This window comes from Psittacula echo, assembly GCF_963264785.1.
Source record: "Psittacula echo genome assembly, chromosome: 12".
Taxonomy (NCBI): domain Eukaryota; kingdom Metazoa; phylum Chordata; class Aves; order Psittaciformes; family Psittacidae; genus Psittacula; species Psittacula echo.
In genome coordinates, this window is record NC_137747.1 from 10300492 (window position 1) to 10324144 (window position 23653).

General features: G+C 41.2%; 1 protein-coding gene across 1 annotated transcript; it reads right to left on the reverse strand.

Annotated features, from left to right (window-relative positions):
- Positions 1-4493: 4493 nt before the first annotated feature.
- On the reverse strand, positions 4494-19221 carry LOC308226294 (protein-glutamine gamma-glutamyltransferase 6-like; the record flags this gene model as incomplete). The annotated part of the gene is made up of 12 exons (XM_080627921.1): positions 4494-4647; positions 5884-6017; positions 8082-8239; positions 9190-9534; positions 10184-10426; positions 13101-13204; positions 14184-14319; positions 15129-15306; positions 16074-16202; positions 17383-17501; positions 18008-18247; positions 19008-19221. Coding segments are annotated over 12 exons (2154 nt in total), but the record flags the coding sequence as incomplete, so codon positions are not given.
- Positions 19222-23653: the final 4432 nt, after the last annotated feature.

Here is a 23653-nt window from a genome sequence, read left to right on the forward strand (position 1 = left end):
TGAGGGCAGTTAATGATGCTGACAGCCTGAAACCCCAGTACCCACAATGCTGCAAAGCTTGGACCTTGACACAAGCTTTAGGGTTGATTTTCCTTTGAACAGCAAGCTTCCTTTACAAAGAGTTAATTAGGATGAGGTCATTCCAAGCTTATGTGACAAACACTGTCTGAAATAATTTCCTGGATTGTATTTACGAAGTGAAAATTACTGACAGAATTTGAATGACTTGGCTGTACTGCGTATTAAATATAATGGCAGTCTGCATTCTTACAAGATTTAATGAGATTTTTTTTTGAAATACCATCACTACCTCAAGGCCATTTTTGAGGTTAGTGCAGGACTGCATAGCCTGACTTTGCAAGATGCTGCAAGACTTAATTGATGGGTGCAAAGCTACCTATTCCCTTCTCCTTTGGCTGGAGAAATCTGAATTCCTCTGTGTGTGTGTGTGTGTGTGTGTCCTTTTCAATCTTCATTCCAGTCTTCTGGGCTGACTAGTTTTGACAAGCTCCTGCGTCCCTTGTAAATACATGAGTTGGTGGCAAAATATTGTAATAGGTGTAATAAAGTAAGAGTTCATATGTTTTGAAGATTTTGTTGGCTTTAAATCAAAGCCATTTAAATGAAACCTCAGTTTGATCTGTGTCGCAAAGTCAGTTTGTGTCCGTGAAACATTCTTTCTGGGGGAAGTTTGGACTGCATTGCTGGACAGTACTAGATGCTGTCAGGAGGAAAAGGTCAAATTGTCTCTTAGGAACATTCAGATCCTTGGCGTTTTGGCTTGTTAACTTTTCAAGGAAAAAATAAACAGTGCTGGGAGTTAGACATGGGTGGCATGGTGCCTTCCTCATGGAAGATGATGATCTACTTTAAGTAGCTTTGTAGAACAAGGATGTGTAACTGTTAACTGTGAATTTTCGTACATCCTTCTGATTATATGGTCTTGAGCCTTTTATTCCAATCCTGTGCTTTCTGAGCACTTTGCAAAGTATCTCTCTCTGCAAACAGAAAAATCAGTTTTTTCTGTCTGCTTTATGATACCTGCATGAAAGGAAACTGGTGGAACATCTTGTGGCATAAGTTAGGAGGGTAGACTCAATGACTTTCTAGGATACATATAGAGGGCTGGGTGAAGCGTGTGGCAGCAGGTGTGGACAAGTGTCAACCTTGGCGGTAGTGCCAGTGCAAAACAAAAATACATGTCATAGGCTGCTTTTTTTCATGTGGTCTTGTGGACAAGTTTGCCCCATCCTCCTGGTAGTACAGTAAGAAGTTTCTGACCAAAAAGTCACTCAAACTTTCCTCCAGCCCCCACTCCCATTTTGTTAAAATGCATAATGCAGAAATAATCTGGACCAGTGCATTGACTGATTGCCTGTGTTGGTTATGGTTTCTGATCATTACTACTGCCTATTCGATCTAGAATAGATTCAGACTAGTAGGGGATGAGATCGCAAAGCCAGAGAGCATTGTAGGGTGCATCCCCACACACATTAATTTTCTCCTTGGGAAACTGCTTGTATTTATGCTTAGCAAAGCTTTTGTAAATACTCCTAGGCAACTGCAGCTGTTCCTTATGAAGAGGATACAGTTTCGGATCCTTTGCTGTGGGGCACTATGATAGCTCAGTCAGTTTTTCTTGCAATGTATCTTCCAAATTGGCACCTTAAACTTGTCCATCATTTGTATTTAAAATGCAATGAAGTATAGCAGTCAGTCTCAGAGTTACATGTAAGTCCTGAAAGCTTTTAGCTGTCCTTAAGTTAGAAAAGTTATAGTAAAAAGTATTTAGGTAGTTTCTGTAAACTAAACAGTACAGGTATCTGTTTCTGCAGTTGCCCTGCGAAACTGAGCACCTAAGTCAGCAGAGTATTGAGCAATTTACTTATTACATTAGCTGCGTTTTTTTCCTGTCTCTGCCCAATGGGAATGTGAACCAGGTTTTCCCCTCCGATAAACTCATTTAACTCTTTCTAAATTAACTTTTTTTTTTTTCTTTTTTTCTTCTTTCTTCTCTCTCTTCCCTTCCTCCCCCCCTTGTTTTTTGTGAGTTGCTGGTAGCTATTTTCACATTTGTGGCTCTACTACTGTATAGGACCAGTTGCTGGCTCTACTACTGTATTGACCAGTTGCAGTCATGTTCTCCTAAACTCATGGAAACCAAATGCACTTAGTTTAGATGAAAATAGAATAATTTTTTGGGTTCCGTGTTCTGTTTTCCTATGAATTCTTAACATTTCTCATGTCCTAAAGATCAAATCACCTTTTAAAATAGAAGTTCTTTATATTTTCTTTTTAATGCTCATTAAAAGAATAAACTGGGCTAAAGACTTTTTCTTACCACTTCTTTTAAAAGAATGTTATGTATATTCGTGCAGCTACATAAATAATATATCTCTAAAGATGATATTGTCTTAGATAAAAGTAGGAATGATCCTTCTGTGTATGTGATTGATAGAAGAAGGAGACTTTAGCAAATGGACATTTAAGACTTGGATAAAACATGCTCCTGGAACAGGGGAGATTTTATATGTGCACCTGCACTCCTTCTGAGTGCACTTGCTGTGACATCTCTATTTCCTTAATCAGTTCAAATACAATTTTACATTAAAATGTAAATTTACTTTAAATTTATTATCTATAAGCTTCTGTGGAAGAGGGTGATTGTAGACATGCAGCCAGTTGAACAAGTTTTGGGGCTGAACCTGTAGGATATGGGCTTTCTTTGGTAAATATCTTTTTTCCCCTTCTCAGGAGTCAAATACTTTCTTTTCCTGGTAGAGCCAACTAAAGTACGTGATAATTGAGGCTGTAATGAGAAGGTAAATTTGTAAGAAAGATGTGTATACATGCAAATTTGCATGGTGCTTAACTATAGTGTATCAGTGACAGAATCATAGAATAGTTCTGGTTGGAAAGGACCTCAAGATCATCTAGTTCCAACCCCCCTGCCACGGGCAGGGACACCACACACTAAACCATGTCACCCAAGGCTTTGTCCAACCCAACCTTGAACACTGCCAGGGATGGAGCATTTATCACTTCTTTGGGCAACTTGTGCCAGCGCCTCAGCACCTCACAGTAGAGAACTTCTTATACCTAACCTAAACTTCCCCTATTAAAGTTTGAACCTATCACCCCTTGTCCTGTCACTACAGTCCCTAATAAAGAGTCCCTCCCCAGCATCCTTGTAGCCCCCTTCAGATACTGGAAGGCTGCTATGAGGTCTCCCCGCAGCTTCTCCTCTCCAGGCTGAAAAGCCCCAACTTTCTCAGCCTGTCTCCATACGGGAGGTGCTCCAGACCCCAGTCATGCTCAAGGCCTCCTTTGGACTCACTCCAACAGCTTCATGTCCTTCTTATGCTGGGGACACCATTGCTGTTCACAGTGCTCCAAGTGAAGTCTCACAAGAGCAGAGGGGCAGGATTACCTCCTTCCACCTGCTGATCATGCTTCTGATGCAGCCCCATATACTGTTTGCTTTCTGGGCTGCGAGCGCGCACTGCCAGCTCGTATTCAGTTATGTGCTTTGGTTTCAGTCAGATTTGCTGTGGTAATGATTTACTCAGTTATCTGTGGAGAAGTTTCATTCTTTCTTGTGGTTCATTCAGAAGGAACTCTGCGCATTTTGAGACAATGGTGCATGTGTGACAAGATACGTGTGTGAATAAATGTGTCAGTCCAGATGACAGGTCACATTTTTACTGTTTGATGATGTTCTGCTTAACTTCTGTTTTCTGGAACAGCTATTCCAGCCTGTTACTATTTCAGATACTCTAGTACTTGCCACTCCTTAATCAAGGACTTATTTCTTTTATCTGCTTTTGTACTGTTACTCCCAGTCACATCTTTGCCAAGCATTTAATTATTTATGATTTATCTCATGTTTAAGTCATGATCTGAATAGGACAACTGTGAATCAAAGAGTATTGCTTATTAAATAGCTTCTAATTTTTTCAGTCATAAGAAGAGTTCTGTTGTAACGCTGTCATATCTTATTGCTGCATTTTCCTCCTAATAATTAAATGAAATAACAAATTTAATTCTAGAATTGAATTATGTCAGCTATTTGGATAGTATTTTGGCTATTACTGAATAAAACTTATATTTAGTGATTATATTTAAGTTGTGTTCAATGAAGCCTACACAACAGTGATTTTAAATGATGTTGCTTGAAAAACTAGCTGTTATCATTGCTACAGGCTCTAATGCTGAAAACCATCACACTTGATCCTCTCCTTCAAGTTAAATTATGTAATGATTTCCACTAGGAATTCTATTCATGAAGGACCATAAAACAGGTTAGGGAATGAAAAAGATGACATTGTCTTTATGAGTATAATGTCTAGTACCTTTTTCTTAATTTCTGTTCATATTGTGTCACTTTGCTTTGGCTGAGTAGTCTGTGCTTCTGAGCTGCCAGTCAGAATAATGTATGAACGCTACATCAGTCTCATAAACAGAGCCAAAACTGTACTGATGTACAGGTGATGTCACTGAGCAGGAGCCACATCAAGCATCACAAACCCCTTAATGTCTGAAAAATGGATGCAGACCAAGTCCACCTGAAGCTGCCTTGTGCCACTGCTGTAGGGTATGATTTCAAATTGGACTGTTGAGCTCTCCATGGGATCCATTCTTGCCACACTGAAAGAAAGAATACAGTTGTAAGTTAAAGCACGTGAAAAATTCTTACTGAGTCTACAAATCTAGGACAGTATGGAAGGGAAGAGTCAGAGGCTGCTGTGTTTGCATGCTCCTAGCACAGGTGGACATAACCTTCCATGTTCACAGTCCCCACAAGACTATCCTTGAGGAATTAAGCTGGAATGAATGTGGTGGAATAGTTGCAGTTCTCAACCTGTCGTAGGGGATTAAGAGTTATATCATGAGGGCAAAATGTATTGAGCACCTCAGGAATGATCAGAAGGATTATCTTTAGAAGAGCTCAAAACCAACTGTATATTACCCTGAACACTCACAACATTTATAGTACTGTAGATATGCTCATGCTGTAATTTGGTGTGGTAAATATAATTACCTGTTTATTTTATGTACATAGTTTGAAAGGCTCTTGGCTGTCCAACACCAAGGAGAGTGATATTAGCACCAGAAAACGGAGAGCGTGGGGAAAAAGGACCTCTTTGCTCTAAGGAGGTATTGAAGCTGAGCAAACCCAATGCTGGAAAGGCAAATTTTAAGGTTCAAGGTCACAATCTAGGCCTGAATTTTGTATTCAACGTAAATGAAGCCTTAGTGATTTGTATCATTATCCCACTTTTGCCATCTTTTTTTTGTTTTCCCCTCACGGTTTCTTTGTGAAACTTCCCCAACATAAAAATTCTGAAGACTTTAAAAAATGTTTTAAAAATAATAACCATGGAGGAGATGGGAGAACAGTTTCTGTACAGTGTAGTGTATGGTAAATTGGTATGATAGCAGTGGACACATTTTTAAGACATTTCATTACAGTGTATGTCCTGGCTCTTTAGTAATTTAATATCTGAAGGAAAAAAGATACCATTTTTTCCCTTATCCTTCAAGGATTGTTTGATTTTCCTTCTGCAAACCACAAAAAGAAAAGAAGTTTTAAAACTTTTGCCCTTTAAGTAATTCAGCCACTAACTACAGGAGTGTTGAGTTACATGCTGTCATTAGAAGCAGGCTGTCTCTCTACTTCCTGAGCATTCTGTAATTCAAGGTTTGGCAAAGGAGGTGTAAAGAACTCCAAGTAGTATATGCAGAGTAGTGATGTGGTGGTATTTTGTCCAAGGTTGGTGCAAACAAAACTCAGGAGGTTGGCTGATTCTTAAAAAAACCCCACTTTTATTCCAGATTTCCCACAAAAGTGAAGAAGTTATTAGCCATGTAGCATTTACGTACTTGATTCTGAGTTGCTCTTTGAGCAAGCCGCTACCTTCTGCTCTCAGGACACAGTCTGTCACCACTTCAGGCAGTGGGTTGGTAAATGTGACCTGCACATTAACAGCCTTGTGTACCACTGTTGGACCAAGGACCTAGAGAGAGAAAACTTTCTGCTCAGCCACGGCATTTCTCAAGTCGCACTTCTTTCTCATGGTTTTTTTTTTTTTTCAAACTACTTACCTTCTCTTAGGGTCTCCTGGACAGGAAAGAGCCAAGAATTAATATATGTACCTATTTTGGGGCATCAGAGTTCAGGTTTGAACCCAGTGTGGCTGGCTGATTTAGTCAGCCTAGTCCTAACTTTTTAGCTAGGTCAGTGTATGGTGTTGAGTATAACACAGTGTATGATACTTACCAGACTGAGAACATAATGAGAATGCGAGTATTAATGTTAATTAACATAATGGAGAAGTCCAACACCCCAGTTGCCTTTCTCCATTGTTGAGTGTATGTTTATATGGAAGTTTCAATCAACAGAAACACAAACCCTTCTTGAAACGTAGTCACTGAATTGAAGTAATTTAATTCAGGTGCCTGCCTTATATAAGATGACTCTTATTTGCATGATACAGCATAGAAATCTTTTTACAAAGTCTCACTAAAACTTGGTATTCAGAAATCACCAGACCTATAAAAATCCAGCCTTTTGTTCCCCTGCGTAACTTTGCTTTTCCCATGTGCTACTGACAGTGGTTTGGGATAGCTAATCTAGTCTGGAGCTCTGAAAGACTCCACAAATTATCATACTCCCTGTATGTTGTTTACAGTACAGTAGACAGACGGCATTCAATCCCATGTCTGATGCAGCATGTGAATGTGCTGAGCTGTCCAAAAGAAGTTAGGCTATTTAGACTAAAAATTGCTTTTTATCCATTGTACAACATCTGTCACGCATCTGTCTTAAGGAAGTAAGGAAAAAAAATAGCCTCTGGTTCTAATTATTCATCATTTGAGAAGATGTTACAAGGTGAAAAGTGCCCCTTTTCCTGATAAGGTAAAAGAATCATAGAATCATAGAACAGTTAGGGTTGGAAAGGACCTTGAGATCATCCAGTTCCAACCCCCTGCAATGGGCAGGGACACCCCACACTAAACCATATCACCCAAGGCCTCATCCAACCTGGCCTTGAACACCGCCAAGGATGGAGCATTCACAACCTCCCTGGGCAACCCATTCCAGTGCCTCACCACCCTCACAGTAAAGAACTTCTTCCTTATATCCAATCTAAACTTCCCCTGTTTAAGTTTGAACCCGTTACCCCTTGTCCTGTCACTACAGTCCCTGATGAAGAGTCCATCCCCAGCATCCTTGTAGGCCCCCTTCAGATACTGGAAGGCTGCTATGAGGTCTCCACGCAGCCTTCTCTTCTCCAGGCTGAACAGCCCCAACTTTCTCAGCCTGTCTCCATACGGGAGGTGCTCCAGTCCCCTGATCATCCTCGTGGCCTCCTCTGCCCTTGTTCCAACAGTTCCATGTCCTTTTTATGTTGAGGACACCAGAACTGCACACAATACTCCAAGTGAGGTCTCACGAGAGCAGAGTAGAGGGGCAGGATCACCTCCTTTGACCTGCTGGTCACGCTCCTCTTGATGCAGCCCAGGATACAGTTGGCTTTCTGGGCTGCGAGCGCACACTGCAGCCGGCTCATGTTCATTTTCTCATTGACCAACACTTTTTAGAGGATTTGTAATACGAAGCCTCACAGCCCCAGCCCCAGGTATTATCAGTTAAGTAGATTTCTTTTGTAAAAACCATGATTCCTAAATAAACTGGAAGAGAATAATTAGACTTCCCTGACAACAGTGGAGTCCTAGATGTGAACTAAATCTCTGTGTCTCTGTTTCCCTCTCTGTGTCTGTTTCTCTGGAGATAATCTTACCTTGTAACCCTCGTAACACTGAGAACTTTTATCAGTGCCATATCAACAAGCACTGGGAAGAATGCCATAGCACAGCTATGTCTTGGAATAGTTTGCTTTTCTTTAGTGTATTTCATTTCACTTGTATCATATGGCTTGTTACTAGAGCAACAAGATCAAATCACCCTCAGGCATGATTTCACTTCCCACACTCCTTTCCATGAGGAGTAAATGGAGTAAGGATTCTAGTTCTTCTCAACGTATCTCTACAGGGACACAAAGGGAACTAGCTTTTACCTTGATGGTGAGAAAAGGATGCTGAAGTACAATATCCTTCTCCACTAGAAGCGAGGCTCCCTGTTTGGTTTCACACACAGCAGTCACTAGGATCTTCCTGTCATCCATCAGAGCATTTTTATACTGGGAATAGGAGATCTTGATTGAAATCTTTTTCACTGGAATGTAAATAAAAACAGGGTTTCCCTCTCTTCTTTTTCCTGTGTCTAAGTACCAGCTATCTGTCATCTATCTGTATTTTAAGGAGCAAGGATGCTATCACCCTGGGTCTGTCCTTTTGTGAGTGTGACAGCCCATAGACAGGAATGATGCTTATGGGTGACTTTTACTTACATTCACAACAAACGCTAAATTCCCAGGTACCGTTTGGTAGCTGGACAGTTTGGAGGATGGATATATATAGCAACCCCTGCTGGTGGGTTTGGTTTTTCTTTCATCTATCTGAAGCTGAGCATTTAATGCTCCTTTCTTGCAAAGAAGGCGAAAGTGAGAAGGTGGATTGGTTTAAATGCCCTTGCTGAAGCAGCTGTCCAGCCTCTGCCTTAAAGAGTGTGCGCCATCAGCCTGTGTGCTGTGGATCTCAGTACATTGAGAAAAAAAGTTAATCTACTGCTGGAACAGTGGAAAGGCTTACAATGTGTGTGTGTTAGCTTCAGAGGGTAGCTATATTCATTTCTTCTACATGTCTCATTTTTCAGCACTGGCCCTATAAAAGCAGGGCAAAGGCTGCTATCTGAAGGTAGTTCCTGTTCTGCTGCAAAAGACGTATGCTTATGTTTCCTCCTTAAATCTGTGTTTATGTTTTGCTTATGGGGAGCTGATATCTGAGTAGTCTCCTGTGTATGTCTTGTAGTTGTTCTATCTTATCAAAAAAGGTCTTAATGTAGAACTAATAATGACTGTGCTGGGTCAGATGAAAGCTCAGTATCCTTGCTGACAGTGCTCAAAGGCAAATGGTTAAGACAGGGCAAATACATATGTTTCTCTTCCCCTGAATAGCCTTAACCTCCACAGGTCCTGCACTTCTTGAGCCATTCATTATTTCTATGTGATTTGGCCACAAACCAAAGCTATGTCTTGTTTTAAGCTGTAATAAAATTAAAATTACCTTCTTCAGATCCAAGTTTGATAGACCTAGACAACTGCAAAATCTCTGCCTTATGTTTTCTTGTGTAGAGAATGGCTGAAGCCCTCAGTTTAACCTTTACGGTCTTGAAATCTGAGATTAAGTTCTTGAGTGCGAAGGTTAGGAGGATGTCCTGGCCAATTACAGGAGACGCATCAAGGATCAGCTTCCCTGAGATACTGGGATTTTGTGCAGGCTGTGTCATATTTTGTCTCCATGCTACTGAAGATTGTCTTCTGTGTCTTTTAACTTTGGTTTTTTTCCCAGTGCTTCTCACACCAAGCAGCTTCAGTGCCTTTTTATACACCTGCCTTTCTTTCCGGGATCCTGCTTTGAAAGATAACATGGTCAGAGGTCTCGTGAATGTTGTATATAGTGCAAGGCAGCTATAATTGCTCCCAGTAAATACAGTTTAGGAAATCTGAGGAGGGCAAAAATATACACGAGGAGAAAGTGAGGTCTAACCTAAATAATTGTCATACAAAAGCAAATGAGTGTACATGGCCATAAAGGCTGGAATGTAAAACCTGCCTGCCAGCTTCGGCTGGCTGATCATAGGCACTTGTTAGAAGTTATGAGCCTGGAAGAGCTCACAGAGCTCCGTGCTTCATAAGCTGCTGTAATTGCCATCTCCTCGGAAATTAAGAAGGGTGAAAAAATCCTTTTGCAAGAACTCTCCCAAGTGGCTATTGCTGCATGTCATAACAGAAATATTCTCACCACCTGATCAGAACAGCTGGGACAGGATGTTAACAGAAGTAGCTTTGACTTTGTATTGAATACATTGCTATTTCATCAAGGGCCACAAAAGCTGCATTGAGTCATGATCAGCTGACAGTGAGCCCTGCAACTTTGAAAATTCACAATTCGTTTGCTCCAGAAGTAAAGAAATTAAGTCAGTGCTCAATCCAATGAAGGCCAAAATTCTTTTCACTTCTGACCATCAGTGGCTAGACAACTGTAATAAAGAATTTACCTTCTGGGTATTTGTAATTAGCAGTGACATCCACACGGGAGTTGGTGCCCACTGCTTTGGTGCTGATAAATTTTCCAATCTTCCTAGTATTGGAATAAATTCTCTCTTTTCTTTTGTTGCTATAGTGAATCCAAGTAACATAGTCAGCATTCACTGCTGCAAATACAAATGAACTGTCATAATCCAGGTTCACGTCCCCTTCCTTAATGGCTCTAGTGGAGGCAGGACCACACTGATATATGCCTGTATTAGAGAGAGGGAGAAGTTAAATGACTGCCTGTTGCAAAAGAACACAAATACTCATGCTGACAGCAAGAAGGAGAGGTAGTCACTCCAAAGACACATTTTGATAAAGTGCTTTGTTTCTACATCTGTCTGTTATGGTAACAGCATATCCAGAGATTCCACTTGCATTTTCTATCAAAAGGTAAGAGCACAGAGGAGGTCGTAAGGCTACTAAGGTGTAGGAAGTTAATACTTTTTATGATGTGTACTGTGTGAAATATTCTAACCCTCCAAAGCTTGCAAAGCTGTATGCTAAGCTGTTTTGTGAAAGGAGAGGATGGGCACCGAGTCTGAAGTGTAGTCAGACTTATGAGATGCGAGCCATCAATGCTGTATGTGCATTGAGAAGAACCAGGAAGCTAAGTTTGGTAAACTCAGTAGTCGGGAATGAGAAGCACTTTATCTGGAGTTTGATGGGTTTTAAATGGCCAAATAAATTATTCTTTTGATGGAGGTAATCAAACTAGATCAAATAAGTTGTGTCTGTATTAGTAAAAAAAAACTAGAGCCAAAGTGTGAACCCAAGTGCTGCCTATTGGTTGTCAACACTGTTTGCTTGCTAGCAAGCTCCTTAGTGTGGTTATTTCTTCCCTTGTCAATGAGATATCTTTCAGACAGTGGCTGTGAAGAATTCAGGGAATGGGACAGGGTTTGTTCCCAGCAGGTTGTGCTGTTATTTTGGTCTGGTAGGGGGAGTTCAGTGCTGTGAACAAAAGCCATTCTGTGTCACTTGGTTTCAGAACCAAAGAACAGTTTGGAGTTTCTTTCATGTGGCCTTGTATATATATGCCATGTTGTTGGATGCCACAGGGATATTATATATTCCTACCCATTCCAGAGTGTCCAGTAAAATACAGGATAGAGTAATGGGGCATATATGAGCAATCCCAGGCACTGCTACAGGTTGGGCAGAGAAGAGATTCAGAGCAGCCCTGTGGAGAAGGACTTGGGGGTGTTGGTCGATGAGAAAATGAACATGAGCCGGCTGCAGTGTGCACTCACAGCCCAGAAAGCCAACCACATCCTGGGCTGCATCAAGAGGAGCGTGACCAGCAGGTCGAAGGAGGTGATCCTGCCCCTCTACTCTGCTCTCGTGAGACCTCACTTGGAGCATTGTGTGCAGTTCTGGTGTCCTCAACATGAAAAGGACATGGAACTGTTGGAACAAGGGCAGAGGAGGCCACGAGGATGATCAGAGGACTGGAGCACCTCCCGTACAGAGACAGGCTGAGAAAGTTGGGGCTGTTCAGCCTGGAGAAGAGAAGGCTGCGTGGAGACCTCATAGCAGCCTTCCAGTATCTGAAGGGGGCCTACAAGGATGCTGGGGAGGGACTCTGCATCAGGGACTGTAGTGATAGGACAAGGGGTGATGGGTTCAAACTTAAACAGGGGAAGTTTAGATTGGATATAAGGAGGAAATTCTTTACTGAGAGGGTGGTGAGGCACTGGAATGGGTTGCCCAGGGAAGCTGTGAATGCTCCATCCCTGGCGGTGTTCAAGGCCAGGTTGGATGAGGCCTTGGGTGCCATGGTTTAGTGTGAGGTGTCCCTGCCCATGGCAGGGGGGTTGGAATCTTAAGGTCCTTTCCAACCCTAACTATTCTATGATTCTATATTTTATTTTCTAATGTAAACTGTTTGGTTCAGACCTGTGACTATAAGCTCTGAAATCTTTACTTAGCATCTTACTAAAAGGAGTTTTAATTTGTTTTGCTGCTAAATCTGTCCAGTGCCAGCCAGCAAATGTGTCTAATGACAGCAGTGTGCCCTTGCAGCAAGGAAGGCCAACAAGATCCAGGGCCACATCAGGAAGACCATTGCCAACAGGTCAAGGAGCATGATCCTTTCCTTCTACTCAGCACTGGTGAGACCACATCTGGAGTGCTGTGTCCAGTTCTGGGCTCCTTGTACAGGAAAGATACGGACATATGTGAGCAAGTCCTTCAGAGTGCCACAAAAAAGATTAAGGGATGATAACTGGGGCTGTTTTACCTGAAGGAAAGGCTTGGGGGAATCTTATCAATGTGTATAAACACCTGGTGGAAGGACGTAAAGGGAACAGAATCAGACTCCTCAGTAATATAAAGTGAAAGGACAAGTAGCAGTGGGCAGAAATTGAAACATAGAAAATTCCATTTAAACAAAAGAAAAAACTTTTACTGTGAGGGTGGTCAACCTCTGCAACAGTTTGCCCAGGGAGCTTGTAGAGTATCCGTCCTATGAAATATTCAAAACCCCACTGGATGGGGGTCCTGAGAAACCTTTTCTAATTGACCCTGTGCTGAGCAGGGGGTTGGAGTAAACTAACTCTAAAGGTTTACCTTAGCTATTCTGTGTCATTTTATGAATCTGTTAGGAGCTAAGACAGGCAAGGGTGAGAGAGATGAACTTAAGATGTGCTGGCTTTTCTGGAGGCAGAAGATAAAAAAAAAGTAAGAACTGCATGCTGGTAGGCAATCCAGAGGCTGACAGAAAAGCGTTTACTGGAGACTGATGTGAGTATTACTTTTCTTCTGCACTTGAATTAATGCTACATCTACAGAGAGCAGACGGAAGAGAGCTATCCTGAAGTTTCAGAACCAGTCCTTAGGAGTAACAGTATCTACAGCTTTTTATATTTATAGCAGTGTTACCTTTGCTCCTTTCCTGGGGCGTTGCATCCAGAACCTGCCATCCATCATAAAAAGAGCCAAGATCTCTTCTAATGAACCAGCTTTCATTCCAAACATGGAAATTCCTATAAGGGAGGTAGAACAGGGAATTTCTAATTCATACAGTTAATTTGATATTGAAAGATTTGGTACATTTCTGGTAGAGTGCATGAAATAACCCTTGTTGAGTGATTGAAAACTCTGTGGAGAGACCAGCTGCCAACTCCTTTCTTGAGTACCTCTTTAGCCTTCTTTGCCAGTTTTTTGCGTTCAGATCTCTGAGGAATGTTGGGATGTTATGAGAAAAATGTTAAAATGAAAATAATTCATTGCAGAGTCAAGTATTGAAGAATTCTGGACATTCCAGAGCAACATACTTCACAGCCAAAGGTCTCCTGTGCACATTGCTATCTGCTGGTATTTATTTCACAGTTGCTTTCAACTTCATGTCACATATAGCCCATTTGGTCCACATAGTATAGTGTGCTTAGTGACTGAAACACTTACGCATGCAGTACAACTCATGTGCAGTGTGATATTTTCTGTCTAGAAAGAAATGGCATGTTCTTCCTAAGGGATGGATTTATTTCTCAGCTGCATTAAATGTGTCATTTTTACTTTGGTAACCTCACAGTACTGTGCAAGGGATGTCTAATGGTAATCATGAAAGACTTAAGACACTCAACAGCATGTAGCACAGGAACTGGGTTTAAAACTTTGCGGCTCCTGAGAGTGCTCTGCTCTGGGAATCGAGGGACCAGCTGGTTCCATTTTTGGGCACTTCAATTTGGGTTTTTTTATTATTTTAAGCTTTCATACAGTAGAGACAAAATTAGCAGTTATATTTTCAAGTTATATGTTCAATAGCAGTGGTACAAAGTATCTCCCCTGCTAATTCTTCGTAATGCTGAAACTGACCACATGCTGCATTTCTGAACACTCTGCTGATTGTTTGTTATAGGGTTTTATACCACTGGGAGCATGTGGTTTTTCAGGAGCATGATCTTTTAATTAGAGGAGAATATAATGGAAGAAATACTAAGAAAAAGAAATAATTGTATTTACCACACACTGTCTTCGGTCAAGTGCAGGGTCTTTCCAGAAATGTCAACGTACTTATCAACACTTAGATTTATATTCCTGTCATGAGCAGAGTTGAAGTTTGTAATAACACGAGTAGGTATTCCCAAGGATCGCAGAACTGTAATATAGAATAGCATGAAAGTGCTGTAAATCCATTATACAGACATTTAGAAAGTATTTTTCTGGGTTTTTTTAGGCAAAGCAGTCTAGTGTATATGTTTTCAGTGGGGAAACAAGCCTTCAGAAACTTCCCTCTTAGATAATGATGCAAGTCAGTGTCATTGTGCACAATTGCTTAGAAGACAGTTCCACTAGCATGACATTCTTAGCTGCCATGTTCTTTTTAAGAGTTAGATTCACCCATTTATTTTAATCTTTCATTCTTCATCCTGTTCTCTTTCCCATTTTCTCCCTGTGTTTGTTTCTGTGTTGCCTTCTTTTTCTTCTTTCTGTCTGAGACATTACTCATTTACATTAATTTTTCTTTGTATTTTCCCCGAAGTGGCTCTTGTCTCAGAGCAGCTCTGAATGCAAACTGCGAAGATGAAACACTTTTCCCAACATGCAGCTCCTTTTATAGGTCCTCAGAAATGTGGTTTGTTTTTTTGTCAGGAGTAGGTAAGACACAACATTGGCATTGTGAGGACATAGAAGAGCACTGGTTTTAATTTGAACTCTAGCTTTGAAACAGGAAACCTTGCTCTTTTCAGCCTGCAAACTGCTTTGCGTTTTGTTTGGTGATTCACAAAACTGGGGTGCAGTACTCTACAACTTACGGCTGTTTAAAATAGAAGAAAATAACCCTTCCTGAATGGAAAGCATAGGTTCTTCACTCTCTCTGTCACACCTTCAGCATCACAAAGTTAAAGCTACAGAAATTCTAGTAAGCTTCCTTTCTGATAGTATTCTTCACCCCTTCATGTATACCTGTGCACATTACTCCTGCAAAGACCCAGCATTGGCCATACCGGACAGGTTTGTATCTCCCCCTGTACCATTTTCGAAGGATGGTCACGCTTCCACTCCACTGCAGGGGGTTGGTTCCTGAGCAGTATTTTCCATTCCACTTCCCTTCCACTACTCCTTTTTCATCATTGCTGTTAACCTGAAAGAGTCCTTCTCATGAGAGAATTAAAACATTTACAGAAGAAGGGAGAGAGGGAATGACCCTCTTTGTGCCACCTTTCTCATTGGCTGAGTGGTGGGGTATAGTATTTGAATCCAAGATAGAATTTTGTCTGCTCACATGCAACAGTTGGAATGTGGTAGTAAGGCATGTACTCTTTATAAAATGGAAAACTTTTCAGTGGTCTAGTTGTGCAGTATGTTTGTGAGGATGGGGGTGTGTTGAGAAGATGTAACTGTTCAAGGAAATACATACAGGTCTTCCTGAACAAATACCCTTTAAGTGAAGAATACTGAATACACACATGAAATGCAGCTATGCCAACACTGGTTGTCCAAAATATTTCATGCTTCTCTTGGTGTTTGAAAAACTTAGCAAATGATTTCAGAACGGACACAAGCTTTCAAAATTAGTGAAAGGTGTGTTCCCAGGTTACCCAGAGAAGCTGTGGCTGCCCCATCCCTCGCAGTGTTCAAGGCCATGTTGGAAGGGGCTTGGGGCAGCCTGGTCTAGTGGCAGCTGTCCCTGCACATGACAGGGAGGTGGAACTGGATGAGCCTTAGGGTCCCCAAACCATTCTATTATTCTTGATTATGTTGTTTTTGAAAATATATCTCCATTTTGTCTCTTCTTTTTTTTTGCAGAAAAGTTAGCTACTCCAATAAAACATCAAGGAATTCACCATAAAGTATTGGGGGTTTTGTTAGTAAGTGCATTGTACAGCTGTAACTAATTGATCTCTTTACCATAGCACTGACAACCCTGCTCACATAGATAGGATTGTTTCGGTTGGATACATCAACAGCTGGATCTTGGCGGTGGTTCAGGCTTCGATCCAGTATAGCCAGAGAGATATCAAGGATATCCTCTTCAAACTGAAATCAAAACAATCAATAAATTAAAGGCTAATTTCATAAATCAACCCAAGGACGAACTCCCCACCTACTTTCTTTCTCCTAGCACAATAGGATGATGTTGGTAATATAGGAATTTTCTATACTGTTAAAGAAAATAGGGCCACAAAGAAAACAAGCATTATGCTGCTGAGCCTCCATAGTATTTGAAAGACAGCGTATTTCTGAGCATGATTTGGGGCCATTGCTAGCATTCACAAAGACATTACATGGCCTGGTGGAACACACAAGACCACTCCAGATCTGGCTCATCAGGCTTCTCACTCTTGCACATCCTGTCATGCTCCCACAGGTACCCTTATGTTATAAAAGCTGATAGACTGTCTATACCTTATATCAGATGATCTGAGTGGAAAGAAATCCACAAAAATAATTATTGTGGATCAGATTCACCGGGACATTGTGTTGGGCCCAGGGTGCCAAAGTACTGTGCTGCATGGATGCAGTCAGGCTAGGATGCTGCATGACCTCTTAAGGCAGAAAGCAGGTCTGGCCTTGTTTCATTTAGTAATGTAAAAGTGTAAAAGTAGTCACAGTGATCAGGAGGAGCACTGTGTACAACTGCTAGTGCAAAAGTGAGTCATGAAGTGGTCAGGAATGGTTTTGACTGTCCCAACGAGTTGCAGGATAGCAATGTGACTACATATAGACTGGAGCTATGACTGTAGCAGTTATGCTTAGAAAGCCAAACTGATTTTCAGATATCCCAACTTGAGTTACTTCAGTTGAGTAGATTTGGGATATCCTTTTAGTATCTTCTGCCCTATTATTGAACCAACTCTGTAAATATTTAGATGTACTAGCCTTGCAATACCTAGAGGTTAATACTGTAATATTTTTCTTTGTCCTTTACAACAGTCAAGAAACAAGTAGAATTTTGTCATTTTATGTAATAGGCAAAAGAAAATGAAAGTTATGCTTTGTTTCTTTTATTTTGGTATTGGCACATGCCAGACAGGGAAGATGATCCTGATGATGCTGTAATGTGTCGATAAATGAGATACGTATCTGCAAGAAAATAAGAAGTGAGAGAGGAATTCTGAACTCTTATGCTATGAGATAATTTTTGTCCCTTCTCAAGAGCCTGTTTACCTAATACTGTTCTTATTTTCAACATTCTGAAATAGGTGATGCTGTTTACCTGTCCATAGTTCCAAGCTTCTTGTTGAATATATTTTTCCAGGCCCTGAAATATGATTCCACTCTCATTCAGGACATACTCCCATCGCTCCTTTTCATTAGCCATATAGACATCATCATCTAGAAGCAGAATGAGACATACTGACTGAAAACAAAGTTATCTTGCTGTAAGTGAAAATCTCACTTGAAGGGGAGTTCAGAGAACAGGTCAGGCTGCCTGTGCATTCACACTTGGAACTCCATAATCATTTACAGAGTGAATAATATAAGCATGAAGTTCCTTTAAGGGGGACTGACTATGCTCCTGTCCCTTCACTAATCTCAATATGTGTCTTATTGGTAGATACCGCTTGGTTTATAACTGAATGCGAGTATTGGGGGGGGGGGGGGGATATAGAATAAATATTTGGAATATTTCCTGCCTCTGATTTCTTACTCTACAAGCAAAAGACAGGATCTTTGATGCACTGCAGCACTGAAGGGGCAAAAACATAATCCTTGATGTTGAATAAAAAAAAATATCTTTCTGTAGCTGTGACTGTCAGTTGCACGCTTTACCATGACACCCAGATTTCCTGACTGAGACGCAATGAGTTGTTTGAAGGATATGATACATCAAAACATACTTGGACACCAGGGATTGAAGAGTAGCACAAATTGGCCCAGGAGTGTTGAAGAACTCTTGTTCCCAGAAACAATATGGAGCTTGAGTTTGTATCGTCCAATGACAGCATTGGCTGGGCTGAATATTGTGAAGTTCATGCAGCCAGGCTCACTGGGCTCTTGGGTAGCACTCCAGCCACTGGCACCCTCTTCAGAAAGGTTAAATACAGCTTTGGTCTGCTGCGATTCTGCTGGAGATGGTCCTGCCAGAGGGAAGAGGGACAGCAATCCTGAATGACAGCTTTAGGTGACAAACTTGGAGTCAGTAATGATCTTAATTCTGTATTTTTTTGATGACTACACTGAGAGATTGTGGTGTGTCAGGTCAAATGCTTATGCAATGTAAACTAGCTGCACTCTGATCCAGAGGATCTCTGTAACCTGTTACATGCGCAACCCAGTGAAGGTGAGTACACCCATAACCATTCTAGATGAGGTTCTTGTCCTGAAAACAAAATATGCAGGCAGGACGAGTCACACACTGTAATGCACATTTCATTAAGAGCTAATAGCTGTCAGGAGAATTTTTTGGAGAAGTTTTTTTGGGAAGATACGGTTTATGAATGGAGTCATACGGATGTTATAATAGGGAACACATGAAGTTAATCAAGGGTTTCAGCAGGTGAAGCAGAGAGTTAGGAGTGGGGGTGGGTGGTCTGTGATCTGAGAGAGGTGGAGTTGTAAAAATGTTTGGGGATCATAAAATGAATGATCACAAAATGAGTGATGCTCATGAATCATCATGAGAATGGCCCCTACCTTTCTATTAACTATTACCTTAACCTTCTTTTGCCTTGAGGTACTTGAGGAACTTTAAAATGAGAGCTCCTAAGCCTAAAAGGACAACAAATCCTGAATTTATACAGGACAAAGTTTAATGATTCAGGAATGGACCACATAGCTGTAAGGCACTTGTGTTTTGGAGCCGCAGTGACTTGGATGTAAGTGTTGTGGGGAAATTACCTGTGCTTGCAATAAAGGTGAAGTTGTCCCCAGATTGCACTGTTGTTCGGAGGTTCAGAGTGATGTTGAAGTCCTGACCTCTCCGCAAGATTGTTTCTGTGCTGCTGTAATCAGAGGTATGGTGTGCAGCTTTATTTAGTTTGGATTGCCAGTTGACATTTGCTATTTTCAGGGCTAGAAAGACACAAGGCAAGTTAATTAAAACATTGTTCCTTCAAACATGTACATCTTTTTAGCTTCTGTAATGTAATTTTATTATAAGGCTGGATTTACATGCTCTAGTAAAATAAACAATGACAACTTAGAGGAACAGCTGCCATATCTTTCATGCAGGCAACTTTCAGAGACAGAAAAATCATCCATTCAGGGAATTCATCTTTCATTTGAAAAATAAATCAAAAAAGATATTGTATTTAGATAAGACTTTGTAAAAAGTTTGAAGAGGCTGTTCTGCTGTACCATGTTCTTGCTCTTTTTCTGGGGGAGATCTCTAGTTCCCAGAATGCTTTAAAAAGATGTACAGAAAGAAGTATTAAAACTCATGAGCAAGTGTATGCCTAATCCTGGAAATGCTGTATGACAGCTGATGAATAAAAGGCTAGTATCTTCATTGTTGGACTTGCATATTATCTTCTTGCATATCTTGTATCTCAGTTATTTACAGTTTTGTTGCTTGAAGCTAGGTGTTTTTTCATGCTCTGTTGGAGAAAGATAACCAGTGGAGGACAGATGGTAGTGTTAGGTCTGGTATATCTTGAAGCAGTGCTATGGATTGCTCGATGGTATCATGATGAAACCCATTTGAGTATTGAGACCCTACTTGAAGTGTGCAGTTCTGGTGTCCCCAGCATAAGAAGGACATGGAGCTGTTGGAGTGAGTCCAGAGAAGGCCACAAGGATGATCAGGAGCTGGAGCACCTCCCATATGAAGACAGGCTGAGAATATTGGGGCTGTTCAGCCTGGAGAAGAGAAGCTGCATGGAGACCTCAGAGCAGCTTCCAGTGTCTGAAGGGGGCCTACAAGGATGCTGGAGAGGGACCTTCAGTAGGCAGTGTAGTGACAGGACAAGGGGTAATGGGTTCAAACTGAAACAAGGGAGATTCAGGTTAGATATACGGAAGAAGCTCTTCCCCGTGAGGGTGCTGAGGCACTGGCACAGGGTGCCCAGAGAAGCTGTGGCTGCCCCATCCCTGGCAGTGTTCAAGGCCAGGTTGGACACAGGGGCTTGGAGCAAGCTGCTCCAGTGGAAGGGGTCTCTGCCCGTGGCAGGGGTTGGAGCTGGAGGAGCTTTAAGGTCCTTTCCAACATTAACCATTCTATGATAGATTGCCCACTATTGAAAATGAGACACTGAAGCACAGATTGTTACAAAAGCTTTCAACCTTTCTTGATCCTTGATCAATTAAAAAAACAATGACAACAACAAAACCACAAGCAGAAACAAAGCCGAAAAAATACAGAACCCTCTATGAATTCATGTGTTTGAGAAGTGCCTTTCCCCAGTACAGAATCATAGAATGGTTTGGGTTGGAAAGGACCTTAAGATCATCTCATTCCACCCCCCTCTGCCATGGGCAAGGATGCCTCACAACAAACCATGTTGCCCAAGTCTCTGTCCAACCTGGCCTTCAACACTGCCAGGGATGGAGCATTTATCAGTTCTTTGGGCAACCTGTGCCAGCGCCTCACCACCCTCACAGTAAAGGATTTCCTTATATCTAACCTGAACTTCCCCTGTTTAAGTTTAAACCCATCACCCCTTGTCCTATTGCTAAAGTCCTTGATGAAGACTCCCAATATGATATTCCAAAGGAATTTCGCTTGACAAAAACTTCCTACCATGACTAGAGCATGTTAACCCTTTGCAGACCAATGGACTTGGTTTAGCGCCACCTTTAATCACTTAATGAAGTTCATATCTGAGAAAATCCATACAGTTCTACTACAGAAATAGGGTGGGATTTGAGATTATATTAATTTTTCAGCTTCTAGATACACTCCATGTGTGTCTGTTATACGATGCATCTTTCTAACTAGAAATCTTTCCAGTCAGCATAAGAGTCAGAGCAAATGCAATCTCATAGATAGATAGCACAGGTTAATTGTAGACATGCTGTAGGGAGGCAAACTGGGAGTCCAGAAGCCATCAAGTGACTTGTCTGAGGCCAGACATCAATTTGATGTCACAGACGAATTACAGCCTGGAAGTTCTGTGGGGCAGTTTGCCCGCATCACGAGTCAAAAATATTGAATATGTGGCTGCAAAAGCACTGTATAGACCAGTTAATGGATATGGTAGAAAAATACTTTCTTACTCTATTTTTCTGTGTTACTGGAAAAAAGAAAAACGTTCTTGGTATTATTAAAAAAAAAAAAAAAAGAAAATTGGTAGTTCTAGTAGAATAACCCATAAATGCAATTAACCTAAAAAGAACTAAACAGCCAAGAGAACAGCCAGATGTAATTTATCTTGTTTCCTCAGCAAATGTCACGGGGGGTTGGACCTAGATGATCTCAAGGTCCTTTCCAACCCTAAGTATTCTATGATTCTATGATCTGTATTGGAAGAGTGATATCTGGAGCAATCAGCCTGTTTTTAACTTACCTGCCATAACGTTTTTTGATTCTTCTCTACACTTGTGCGTAGTTCAGGTTATGGACACAAAAGTGCTCAAGAGCCTTCTGAACCCTCTTCCACCAGCATGAGTAGCAAAAGGTTTACAACTCTACTGTGCAACTTAGAATTTATACAATTTGGGTGTGACCTGTGGTTGCAGTGTGGTTACTGGTTTTGTAGTGAAGTCCTACATGAGCATCTACTTATGATGGCTTTAATTGCACAGTCTTGATTCTAATTAAGCTTATTTAAAAGTGGTGAATGGCTGAGGCAAGATGATAAACAGTATCCTGATGTCTTAATTACTAAGAGGAAAACATCCCAAATTGGACCTAATGAGGAAATACAGTCTGAAGTGGACAGAAGCTTAATTTTGCATGGTTTCGTTTGTGTCAGTTTAAGTTTTTGACAGTATGTACAGAGGGCAGGTATCGACAAATACACATATCGTACAGCATGGATGTATGGGGACACGGAATGATCTGATTCATTCATGATAGCATAAACCAGTTTTTTGGGGTTTTTTTAAAGGCAGGTCTGCCGAAGACCTTTCACATAACTGCATAGAATTCATTCTTTCTTGGAAGCATACAGAGAGGCGTGACGTTCTCATGATCTATTCCTGACATGATTGCCTGCAATATGCCTTTCTTAGTAAGAAGCAATGCATCCCACTGAGATGACATTATTACTATGCAGTCACCTGTGTACTGGGGATTTCATGGCAGCCTCTGCTCTTAAAAATTTTTCTTTATAGGTTGGTGTTCATAACACAGGTATGTAGTTTCTCTGTAGCTATTTGGCATGGCACCTTGAGCTGAGCCCTGAAGGAAGCTATAGAGCTCTTGTGCTGTGTGAATCCTGCCCACTCTAATTTCAGACACTCTCTTCTCCACTCTTGAAGCTCGCTCGTGCTCTTTCCTCCCTCATCCTGTGTCACGATTTATCTAGAAACATGCCTTGCCAATTGGTCCTGAGAGGAGATTGCACACTGTTCCCAACTTGCGATGGACTGTACTGAGGAGGAAGGGGTGATCACTTACTTTCCTCACCCCTACACTTCTACATTGTGTTTTTTCTGTCTGTTGCTGTTTTCTGTTTTGTTTACGAATTCCTATCCTGATTGATGGCAACCTGGGCAAATTAACTACCTGCAGCTTAAATTTATTTTTAAAGAAGAATCTAAAGTTTTATTATGGTTTCTTGTGCATTATCTTCATTAAGAATTTGTGATCATGTCTGGATGTGTCAGACTGAAATATTATCACCTGTCTGACAAAAGTTGCCCGTATCAAACTTCTGACATCTCTGTGGTTCAGAATTTTGGCCTTATTAATTCTGCTTTAAACATTTTATACATCTGACATCAAATCTAAATCTTCAGGCTTGGCAGACCTGTTTGTACATCATTACTGCTTCACACTCTACTTAAGCAATGTGGCCAGGTGGTTACTGTGTCCTGTCAGTCATTACCTTTCCTAGCAGTCCCTCAAGAAGCTGTATTGCCTGCAGTAATAGAGAATCCTTAAGGCTACTTGAAAGTGAGTTTAAGGTGAAACGTGGTACCCAGCAATGTAGGATCAGGAACCTGCAAAAGAGGCATCTGTATGCAAACACCGTGCCAGAGGCATGGAGGAGGGGCTGCCTGGGATTGAGTTACATTGGGAAGGTCTGAAGACAAATGTGTTCCTTCTCTTCAGTGACCTTACGCTGGTGGGCAGAAAGTGTTAGTTACCTTCTGTTGCTGAACTTCCAGATTAATGCAAGGCTCTCCCCTTGTGTTTAATGGTGCTTGGGACTCTGCCACGTTACACAGGAATTAAGTTACCTACTTGAATGCGTATATGTGTGGTCCACTCTGGGATAGTCCTGTGCCCACAGGTTACAGAAATATTGTTGTCATGGACCCCAAACATTACTTTTCCCAGTCTTTGTAGGCTTTTTTTGTCCCCATTCAGAGAGTTCACAGGTGTCACAAAATACAGAAATTAGATTTTCTACTTCTTTAGGTAAGAAGCTTGAGAAATG